A 12436-nucleotide genomic window follows, 5' to 3' on the forward strand; every position below is an offset into this window, starting at 1 on the left:
GATAACACTTCTCAAAAAATCTGCTCTAAAAATTTAATATATAAACCTTCCGAACTCTGAAAACGAAGTGCTACAATGCATCCCAGCAACTACGGACTAAGCATTCTTATTTAATGACAGAATATCATTAGCAACACGTATCAAAAATGCAACACACCTCTTGCATGGTGTGCATGCTAATCTCTTTGCTTTTAACGCTCTTGTTAATCCGATTCGGCTCTCATCTCTGACATTCTACTCAAAACACATGGTCGTAAACGAAGATGTGACTTCACAGTTTAATTGTAAAACCTGCAGCAGGAAACCTGGCCTCGTGTTTTTGCGATGAAGGGAGATGCAACGGTCTCTGCCTCTTATTTATGCCAACATAAATCTGAAACACCTTCGAGAACGTCTATTAAGAAGGGGTTTAAGAGGACTTCAAAAGGCCGGGCCAGACCGTGAGCACAGAGATCCACCAATATGAACTTTCTTTAATAGAGAGAGGAGATGTTGCGGGGCGGAAACTGTGAGGACACGGAAAGGGCCATCTGGGTAGCTTGAGACGATCCTTTCATTTTCAGAATCATAAAACTCAACACCAAAACCAATCGCATGAGTTCTCCAAGGATGGGTTAGTAGATCATAGACTAATACAGCCACAAGAAACAGTCTTGATGGTTGGGGTAAGGAAAATATAGAAGAGAATCCATAAAAATTTGTGGTCTTATTCAGGGTTAAAATGGAGTCAACGGAAAGGTGAATTCGCTGCACTGTAGTGGTGGGGACTTTGATTAAACTCTTTGATTTTGAATATCTGAATCAGCAAATGATTAATTTATCTAAATGATTCACTAAAAAAAACTAGTCTTTACATTATTAAAATATGCATATATAAATCTACGAAGAGAATCCAGAAAAAGTGCTTAAGCATCATAAGCATGACCATCATAAAGATGTGTCCTTTTGATCTCAAGACACTAACTACATTGAAGGAAGCATATTTGTTCAGCCGGTCCAAGCAATGAAATCCTCCTTTACATTCCGCACTTTAACATCAAAGTCAGTGTTGTTATTGCTAACTATTAAAAACTATTTTCGTTAACTAAAATAAAACTGAAATTAAATAAATGCAGACTATAAAAACATACTAGATTAAAAACCTAAACTAGGTATTTTATGAAACTTAATTTAAAAATAAGTTTCAGTTGAAGTACTGAAATGACTAAAACCGAAAAAAAGCTAAAAAACGAACAAAAAAAGTAAAAAATAAAAAAAATATCGCCAAACATTTGCTATATGGTTTAAGAACCTACGCCTTTTTCACAAACTACTTACAATAAAGTTTTTTTAACCAAATTTTTTTATTCCATTATTTCAAATTATTATTATTATTCATTTTCATTGTAAAGGTGCAAAACTTGGTTAAGGTTTTAGCACTTGTTATAGTAGCACAATTAAAAAAATGATGGACATGGTTCAAAGAGATTGCATTGAAAACAAATAGGAAATGAATTTCATCTAGTGGAAATATCTGGTACTTCAGTCAAACTAAATCTTACAGAAAGCTCAGTTTTTGAGATATCTAACTAAAATTGTTAACATAACTTTTGATTTTCTCTTAGTTTTAGAATAAAACATGTTTTGGAAAATATATATTTAAAAAAAAAAGAGTAATTAGTATTTTTACATCTACTACTACTTTTAATTTTACTTTAACTTTTTTCATACACACGTGTGGATGTGTGTGGATGGCTGCAAAAACTTGGTATAAAGTTTATCAGCAGTAAGCTTTCAGCCTACTAAAACATTTATTAGGTACTTTGCTGAACTCCCAACATATGAACTAAACACCCAAACAGACAGTGTGACCCTCAATTCTTCCACTTACCACAAAACCACACATTTTCGCTATGATGCAGAGAGCTGTCAATAATGCAGATGGACCGTGTAGTACAGTGCAGTTCTATTGACAGATGCACAGTGGAGAGCACGTGTCCCGTCTGCCGTGAAGGCCTTTGGGTGTCAACTCCAACTCTGGCCTTGTCCTGCACCCCTCCTATTCATCACAGGATGGCCGGCCAGCCACATCGACTGACCAAATGAGCACCAACTGCGAGTTTCAGCATCAAACGGAATAGCAGATGCATATTGAGGAATACAATGCACAGGTATTGATGATTTTCAATCGAGGCCTTATGACCTCAACAGCTTGCACCACCCCCACCCCCTCCTCGAATCCTCCATAACAGATCGACTGAAAGATTCATGCTCTCAGAATAAAGGAATTACATGCACACATATAGGCCTTTCACACAAAATAGATCAATGAGGATCAATGGAAGATGGCACAAGTCTGCAAATTACCAATTCAGTAGTTCAACACTGCAGCTAGCTTTTTATTGTCTACTAAGAAAATGTTTACACACACACACACACACACACACTCCAAAATAAATAATTAAACTGGACATACACAATATACGGGCCTATATATATGAAATGAATGTCAATGAAATGACACAACATTCTTTTTGTCCCATCTATTAAATTATTTAAAAATGCATTAAAAATTGATTTCATACATTCAATGGCTTGAATACATCTCTACTACTATGAACATGCTCTGATATTATAATGAAGAACAAAAGCTTAAAAAACCTGCTTTTTACAGCTTATTAACATTTCATAAACTTCTAAATTAGTTCAGGTTGTGATGCAACTTTACAAAAATGAGAATAAATAGATTTTTGTAATTTAGTAAATGTGTGTGTGTGTGTGTGTATGTACATATATATATATATATATAAATTAAAAATACAAATTAAATATGTAAATATTTTAAAAATGTAAAGTCATTTGTGCATTTTTTCTGAAACCCTTTTTATTTTTCATTTATTTATAGAGAACACACCAATTACCCACGCATAGAATAGATCATAAATAAAATAATAATAACATTTTAAGTAATTTGATCGTAAAATTCTTTGAGGACGTCATTGACGACAGACTACAGTAACTCATACATACATATATATATATAAAATGTTTGTTGTCTTTTGACTTTTAGAGTTTATACATTTTTAATAAACATTGAGATTATCAACTGAAAACTTCAAAACTTGGTAATAACGAAAGAAAAACAGTCCTCCTTTACTATAACATCACAGCAACTGCCGGTGGGTTTGCCGATCATCAGATCTGTCATTCAAACAGATGTCACTTCATCACCTCTCAGCTCCCCGCCTCCTCTAGGTCACGTGACCTGCTGGAAGCGGGACAAGATGAAAGTCTTCTTGTACCAAGGGGCGACAGCACCGATCTGTTCAAGGCCGAGCCTGGACCTGGCTTTAACAGAAGCTTAAGAGATCACAACTGTTCCCCGTTTGCCTTCTCCCCGCACTTGGCTGACCCATGGCCACTGCTAAGCAGGGCGGACTGATCACACTGATGGGCCTGGTGCATTATGGGAGACTAATTAGTGCCAAGAAACGCTGTCTCCAAGCAGCGGAGAACTCAGATGGTTGTTTTTCAGCCCCAGGCACTTTGGGAGGTGTAGCTACTGGTAAGCTTCCCCCCAAAAAAGAGGCAAAAGACAGAGAAAAAAAAAAGAAAAGAAAAGAAAAAAAAAACACACTCTGGGGATTGAAGGGATAGAGTGGGTACCGGACTAACAATGTGTCTATTTCCACACTGTGCGAGTGTGAATTTGCGCCTGCTTGCGTGTGTTTATACACCAGTTTTCAGTAGCCAGTATGTCTCCTGGGATCAAACGTTGTGTCATTTACGAATTGCTGCTACCCATTCCAGGTGGCCCAAGTCACCTGGATAAGAGGAAACCAGGGCCAAAAAACACATAGAAACATACAAAATGGCCAGTTTTGAAAAAGGATCTGCGCTTTAGCAAAGATCTATTCTGCAAGATCTCACACTGTCAGATGCTTAAAGGGACAGTTCCCCTGAAAATTATGATTATATCATCACTTAATCACATTCATGTCATTTCAAAGACTAACTGTCTTTCATTGAACACAAAATGAGAATTTTTGAAGAATATCCAGGTCGTATTCATGAATCCATGGAAATGTTTTCCTTTCCAATTACTTTACTACAGTCTGAAATAGTTTGCCTTTATTTTCTAGTCTAAGATACATTATTGAATCCTATAAAAACAGTGGTTTTCAACCCGGGGGGCCTATAAATTATTGAAATGTACTTATGTATTTACCACTGGCACTTAAGATATTTTGGCTACCAAGCTTAAAAATGACAAAAGAGCACATTAAAGCATCCTTGAAATGGTTCGTATGGTTTTCTGAAGCTTTGCATTCTTCTAAACAGTTAATCACTGAAATTCTGACCTTTATAGCTGTTCTTGATTTATTTCTGAGAGCAAGTAGTAGTAATGTCTAATTTGTAAATGAATCATTCTTTTTAATAAATGAGTTTTTTGTTTTGTTTTGTTTTTAATCAACTGGACCAATTCACAAAACTATGCGAATTACTCATTCAAGAACAAACTCAATCATTGCTAACCCTAAATCTAACATCTCACCAGAGGTGAACATTATTAAAGAATATGACCATATGACTTCTAAAAATTTGGAATAGAGTCAAATAGTCTACTTTTATGGTTATTTGTCATTTGAAGCGTGGCACACTTACTTTCATTATACTGAAAAGAGAGGAATGGACGTTCTTCAAAAATGTAACTTTCGTGTTTCATTGAAAAAGGTTTCAGAATGACATGAGGGTGACTAAACTATCCTTATCCCTTTAACTTCCCCTTTAAGGTCTAAAGATTTATCACAGCCGGAAAAAAAAAAAAACAGCTGACCTTCTTGCAACTTCATTTTACAGCAAGCTGAAGAGAAACCACTGCTCTGAGTATAATGGATCCTGGTCTGCTGTGTCGAGGAGAAGCATATGCTATTAAAGTCCAATCAAAGCAGTCAGTATCATTTCATAGTAAGAGCAGTGGATGTTATTTAAAACACATGTAAATGTCATTCAAATTTCCTCATCAGCTTGGAAACATACTGCAGGTATCCTTCGCAGAGACCATTTACCTCGGAGTACAAAACCATATTGTAGTTTTCACAACAGACCGCAAGGTGTAGGATTGAGTCTCACAAAAGGAGACGAACAGCGCTGGCAGAAGCTCGGGAAGAGAATGGGAGAGTAAGGGAGGGTAGGGGTGTATAAACGGAGGAGGGGGAGTGATGGGATGGGTTTCTATACCTTACCTCATAGAGCAGACAGCCTAGCGACCAGATGTCAGATTTGAAGTTATATCCGTTTTCGTGTATTCGCTCGGGAGACATGTAATATGGGGTGCCCACTGGAACAGAAAAAAAAAAACAGATAGAGACAGAGAGAGAGTTAGGCTGTCTGGTTTGCTATGCGAGGAGTTCATCCATGGATGCTTCATTGACAAAGGTTTCAGACTGAGGAGTTTTAGATGACTAAAGTGAGGTTACTAACAACAAACTCAGTGATGCGTGTGTACAGTGTTGAGGGAAAAACATGTAAACCGTTTGTATACTACCACTGAAAAGTTTGGGGTTAGTAGCGTTTTAAATTTTAAAAAGATGAGAAGTGACAGTAGAGATTTATAATATAACAAAAGATTTCTACTTATAATAAATAAATTCAGTTCTTTTGAACTTTTGTCAAAGAATCCTGAAAAAAAGCATCACGTTTTTCCACAAAAAAATGTTAACTTGTTTTTAACAGTGATAATAATAGGAGTGTGTCTTGAGCAGCAAATCAGCATATTAGAATGATTTCTGAAGGATCATGTGACACTGAAGACTAGAATAATGATGCTGAAAACTAGGGCTGTGACTCAAATCTACGGTATCTAAAATTTTAGAAAAAGTTGTGTCTGCTCAATTGTGCTCCTTCCTGCAAATTTTTTTTAAATCTATATGAAGAATTTCAGTCACGAATTTCAGGCCCCACCATAGCACAGAAACTGCTCTTGTTAAAATTACAAATGACTTCAGACCAAGGCTGCATCTCATTTCTAGTTTTACTTGATGTTAGTGTTGCATTCGACACCATAGATCATTACATATTTATAGATAGATTACAAAACTATACAGATATACAAGGGCTTTAGGATGGTTTAGATCCTACCTGTACCATTTCACTTTCTTTATTTAAATGAGGAGTCATCTCAATTATCACCAATAAAATATGGAGTGCCACAAGGATCTGTCCTAGGTCCTCTTATTTTCAATATACATATTGCCCATTGGTAATATTAAAAGAAAATACTGGATTAGTTTCCACTGTTATGCTGATTATATTCAACTATATATATCTTATATTCTATAAGTTAATTTTCTAATTTATTTCAAATAAAACATATTTCTTTTTAACTTATTTCAGGTGGATGAGTGAGTGTGATATAACTTATTCAACAAGAACTCTGATTTGCGTAGTCCCTTTGACAGATTCTTTTAAAACAAACCAGCACACATGGTTCTCAATTTCCATGATTTAATTGAAAACCCAGTTGAGACACACAGAAACAAAGACACTTCTGCTCGACATACACCTATTGTACAGTATATCCAAAATAATTATTGATTTTTTTTTTTAAATACTGATGTTAAGATTCCAACAAACATCACATTTAAATGTATTTAACCTAACTATTTAAAGACACTTATAAAAATAAACTACTGCTATAACAAAAAAGAAATTACACTAAATACACACACACAGAATTTAATAGAACAATGGCAATGAAATAAAACTGCATTCGTTTGGGACATATGACGTAACTAACTTGATCTGAAAAAAAAAAAAAAACCTGTATAATTTGTGAACAGAGGTGGTTTGACATTCAGATTATGACTTTTAGAACAACTTTTATAGATGGAGCTGCATGTCAATGTGAATGTTCATGAATGCATGTAGGTGGGTGGTTTAGCGAGCTGGGGGGTTTAGACTGCAAGTATATGTATTGGGGAATGAAAATCTCAGCTTACATGTGAGGAGATTTCAAATCTCTCATTCACTTCTCATTACAAAATAACCTCAATGATTTACAACAGGAGCCATTCAACATGGCCAAAAATGAAACTTTAATCAGTTCACTCATGTTTTTTTTTTTTCCCTTGCTCCACTCTTTGTCTGTCTTTGAAATTCAATAAAACCAAAACAGCCACTGTACCAAAACCGTCTTTGATGGTTCTACCAGTTGTGCCACAAGAACATTTAGGTCCTACCTGATGATTTCACACTGTACCTAAGCTAATGAGTGACTGCTAAAATCCAATATATACTGGTTTGATGCTGGATTGTCTGTTTGCTCCACCAATGGAAGACAGCGCAAATGTTTGGGAAGCCTGCCAAAGGTAAACAATGATTACATGCCATGATGTTACATATGCTGAAAGGCACTGAGAATCGCACTGTGACAGACGTGAGACTGAACAGAGCGTCAGGTCGCTTAGTCTGTGGCCCTGCAAAGAATTGTGGGTAATTGGCAGTGACTAATAGCCATCAGGCAGAAGAGCGGGACCCAAGAGGCCAGTCAAACTCCCTACGCTATACTCCCTAAAGCCGTGACAAGCTCCTTACTGCTCAGTGACTGTGGCCAACCAGCCAGGCAGCGTGAAAGATTGATGATAGAAAGAGGGAGGGGAAAAAAAGAATGGAGTATAAAAAAAACAAAAAAACATTCTGACAAATGCTTGCAGTTTATGAAAGTTTAGCCTTGGCACAAACAACTCAGATCTGACAAAGCGTTAAGAAGTCTCAGGTGGCGAGAACAAGAGCCAAAGCGAGACGTCTCGACACTTAACGGTGTCAGGATGGTTGGCTGGGTAGCGGGGCTGAGGTTGAAACACTTGCTGAGAAAAACACAAGCAAAGACGTGGCCCTTCTCTCCTACCATCTCATCCTATGATGCAATCAGTGTGTCAAACCGACCTATGTTAAAAAGCTTTTCTTTTATAAAAGTAAAAGAAAGTCAAACAGAAGGTGAGAGCTGGCCTATGAGATATATACAACAGAATCTGACCAGTCAATATTATTGACTTCAATATACATTAGTGCACAGTATTTATCCAATGATGATCCAAAAAAAACTAGAAAAACAAAGGTATATAAAGAAAAAGAATAGATACTGATTTTGAAGTTTGCGAAGGATTACATCTAAAGGGATAGTTCACCCAAAAAGAAAAATTAGGTGTTTAATTATGTCTCTACAAACCCGTAGTATCTTTGACAATCTTCAGGAACACAAATTAAGATTTTTTAATAAAATCTGAGCTTTCTGGCCCTTCATAGACAACAACACAACTGACGCATTCAAGGCCTAGAAAGGTAGTAAGGACATTATTAAAATAGTCCATGTGACATCAGTGGTTGTGTTGCTGTATACTGAAGGTCAGAAGGTTCTCAGATTTCATCAAAAATGTGTTGTGTTCCAAAGAACGAAGGTCATATGGGTTTGGAATGACAATTTTCATTATTTGATGAACTATCCATTTAACTGTTACTAATCAATGTATGCCAACTGTAATATTGTTTGATAACCAATATGGTACAAATAAATATCTGTAAAAAAGCAAAACAGAAATTGAAACACTCCACCCATACATAAAGCCCCACCTCCAAACTCATGCTATTAGTTGAGCCAGTGTTGTAAATGTTGCAGGATTCTAAAACAAAACAATGTTTTAAAAACATCAGTGTTGACATTTTTTTTGTGGGAATACACTCACAAATTATCTAATTAAAGTTGACACTAGCTTACGAAAAACTATATATAAAAAAAGAAACGTAGAAACTGACTCTTTCATCACATACGTAACTTAAAAAAAAAAAATCATTGAAAAAGTCAATCTCCTCTCATGCTAATAGTTTCATAAAAGCCTAGCACTACAAAACAACTACTTCAGTAGCACTTCTAATGAAGTGTGCATTACTTACTCATGCAAATAAATCGTAGGCTGCGTTGGGATTCATTCCATTATTATGAATTGTTATAACATAAGATACATTTTCAAAAATGGTGAAGATCCTTTTTTGAACGATAGAAGAGATTACCGCTGACTCTCAACGGTACGCTAATTACGTGGTAATCCACAAATATGCTTAATTACTAAAAAGTAGTGTGAACTGCGCAAAGTGAGGGATTAAATCTGTTCGGTCCCGTTAACTCCTCAGAACAGCTCTCCTAGTCTCCTCAAAACCCTGATGCTTTTACGTAATTAGCACAGCTCTTGGCATTAATAGCATAACGTGAAGGTTCAGGATTAGCTCAGTTTCCTTTATTTTAATTGTTATATCTCTTCCCGACTTCCTTTTGATCCGATTTCCCCTCTCGTTCAGCTCACCACCCTGCTTAATTTAAAAGCTAGGAAGCCTTTGGCAGGAAACGTTAAGAAGAGCTATCTTTCCTTTCTTTCAGTCTTGCGCTTTTGTTTGTATCTGTGAGCTGCGGAGCCACTCTGAGACGGAGTTAAAAGGCTAGGGCTCGGCTTCTTAAGAGAAGAATTGACAGCCGTGGAACGCCACTTCCCAGACCTCCATCCAATGCGCATCCCAGAGTTCTACCGTGGTGGTTTGTCTCATTACAGGCTGAACTGTCAACCCCCAAACTGTACCGAAGCAACCCTGCACCCTCCACCCCAAACCGCCCCCATGCAGTGAGAGAAACGGAGAGAGGGAGCGACTGTGAGGAGCGAGCGAGAACGGGAAGCTTTGGTCTGCCCGCCCTGAGGGAGACACAGATCGAAGGTCTCTTTGCCCATGGGTGAATTTAACCTGCCATGTAGACACTCATGAATTTCATACCCTGCTAAGGCTCAACCTTCAGCCTTCGTATGGAGAGCTGGAGCCTATGGGACAGGTGACAGAGAAGCGCAGGAGACTCTCTCTCGCATGTGTGCTGTACCTACCTGGGCGTCTTTATGCTCGTTTGTACATTCCTACTGTCAATACTAAAACATCCCGAGAGAAGAATTCCAGGCGCTCGGATAAATAAATAAGTAGGTAGGGAGGTAGCTAGGTAGATAACTCTACAAAAGACAAGTGCAACTGCGGTGGTACAATTCGCCGATGCATTAGCGGTTATAAATCATGTTAGGGTCCTAAAAAAGCCTTGTTAGGGATCCCTAACATGGCAGTCTGTAAATGATACCATGTGGCACCGGCCCCGAGAGCAGGTGCGAATGGATGATGTGGTCGTATGGATCCACCGGCTCCTCCGGTCCCCAGGTGACGCAGGCACCATTAAGACATGATTAAGGACAGCCCTGATTAAACCCTTGCGGAGATTGTAGCTCATCTTGAAGAGCCGGACTTCTGAACAAGGGAGCGGAGCGTCCTGTAGAGGGCGCTGTGAGTTCAGGTTTACACGTTTCTCACAGTGTTGCTTGCAGTGAGGTGAAGGCTAGACATAATCTTGATGCTAGACATGCTGCGAACTTGGCTATTTCTAGGCAATTGCAAAACTTTATTTTTTTTGTTGACATCATACTCATCAAGCGCTGACATAAAACATACTGTTACACTCCTACACACAGATGCACATTTCACAAACATACTGGATTTATGTTCCATTTATATTCCGTTTCATATAGTAGCTCTATGAATACAAGACAGTAGTTATTATAATATATTCCTATGTGCTAATTGTGTTGTGTTCACTGTAACCTGTCAGCAACAGCCTAATAATTGTAAATGCAAAAATAGAAGTCATGCAATGGATATTAGATCAAAATTGGCACATTAATATTTTAAGTATGTTAGCACACTTCATAAGGAAAATGTAAAGCAGTCCAAAACTCACTGGCATAACGCTAGAGTGTCTATGATATTTTGGTCCATATATATACATATATATATATATATATATATATATATATATATATATATTAGGGGTGTAACGATACGCGTATTCGTATTGAACCGTTCGGTACGACGCTTTCGGTTCGGTACGCGGTACGCATTATGTATACCGAACGGTTCGTTGGAGTAATTAATTATATTTGAAAAAAAAAAAAAGAGAGAGAGAGAGAAATATAATGATATGCGTTCAACAAGGTAGCCCAATAACCCAAACAACGTAACAGGCAACGCCCCTGACACCCCCGAAGAAGAAAAAAACACCATCTTATATGTTTATGTTAGGCTACTCAGCAGGCGCTCGCTCACTCAGTACGCGCTGAAGGCTCGTTGCAAAATAGCCAATGCGTTTAACAGAGTAGAAATGAGAAGATCCTCCAATAACCAACAGGTCTGGTGTTTGGGTGCACTTTGGATTCCCTTTAAGCTATAATGGTGATGGCAAGAGAGTGGTGGATAAATAAACAACGGTATGTCGCATCTGCAACATGACAGGGTACACCAGCGGGATTACAAAAAAACAAAAAAAAAACAGCGGGAATATCTGGGATATATGCGTCAGTACTATCTGGGAAAAGACGAAAAAAAGGAGAAACATGCACGCAGCAAACTATCCCTGCAGCATTTAGACACTATAGCTTACAGGGAATCCAACCCAAACACCAGACCTGTTGGTTATTTTAGGATCTTATATTTCTGGTCTGTTAAATGCATTAGACATTTTGCAACGAGCCTTCAGCGCGTGCTGAGTGAGCGAGCGCCTTAGGGGCCGTTCACATATCGTGCCTAAAAACGCATGGAAAACGCTAAGCGCGTCTTTCTCCTGAGGCGTCTGTCTTTGCTAAGCAACAATGACGTGCTCTCTCCATGAGACGCGGAAATTTCAGCGAAGGATAAATGGATTTGCAGCTCTAAAAATCGCTTGCAGTAGCTCCTTCATCTTGGCTGAGCTCTCAACGTTGTTACGGGAAAGGATGAAGCTGATTGGTTGGTTCTTGTCACATGACCCGCGGTGCGCTTGCGGCATTCTGAAAAGTTGAGATGTTTTTACATTTTGCTGTATCTAAAACGTATCGAACCGAACCGAACCGAACCGTGACATCAGTGTATCGTATCGAACCGAACCGTGAATTTTGTGAACCGTTACACCCCTAATATATATATATATATATATATATATATATAGATTATATATTACTTTAAGTATTTTTATTTGAGCGTACCTTGAATTAGTAAAATAAAAAATAAAATAAAAATTGTTTGCATATTTAAAAATGTATAAACAATAAAATATATACTTTTTAAAATTAAAATTAAAAAGCAGATGGAAAATATAAAAATAAAAACGAATTCAATATAAATATTTTTTACATTTATGGATGTCTTGGCAGTCGTAATAGTTGGGTAACGAGTATAGCGTCATAAATGTTATAAACATTTTAAAATAATTATTTTTTTCAAAATCAAAATAGAGGAGGAATTACGGTAGTGATGACCACTGAAACACATCATCACAATCTTTTGAAAAAGGTTCATAGTAATGAAACAGTATCATACTAGTGTTCTTAATTAGTATTATTAACTG

The 12436-nt window shown here is 37.3% G+C and overlaps 1 protein-coding gene across 1 annotated transcript in view; it reads right to left on the reverse strand.

Annotated features, from left to right (window-relative positions):
* Window positions 1-5093: 5093 nt before the first annotated feature.
* LOC113039889 (serine/threonine-protein kinase Nek7-like) overlaps window positions 5094-12436 on the reverse strand; it is a 47530-nt gene continuing 40187 nt past the window's right edge. The window contains exon 8 of the mRNA XM_026198038.1: window positions 5094-5320. Within this exon, the coding sequence (XP_026053823.1) occupies window positions 5109-5320 (212 nt within the window). The 3' untranslated portion in view covers window positions 5094-5108. The remainder of the gene's footprint in view (window positions 5321-12436) is intronic.

Source organism: Carassius auratus, chromosome 22 (assembly GCF_003368295.1).
Source record: "Carassius auratus strain Wakin chromosome 22, ASM336829v1, whole genome shotgun sequence".
In the NCBI taxonomy this organism is placed as follows: Eukaryota; Metazoa; Chordata; class Actinopteri; order Cypriniformes; family Cyprinidae; genus Carassius; species Carassius auratus.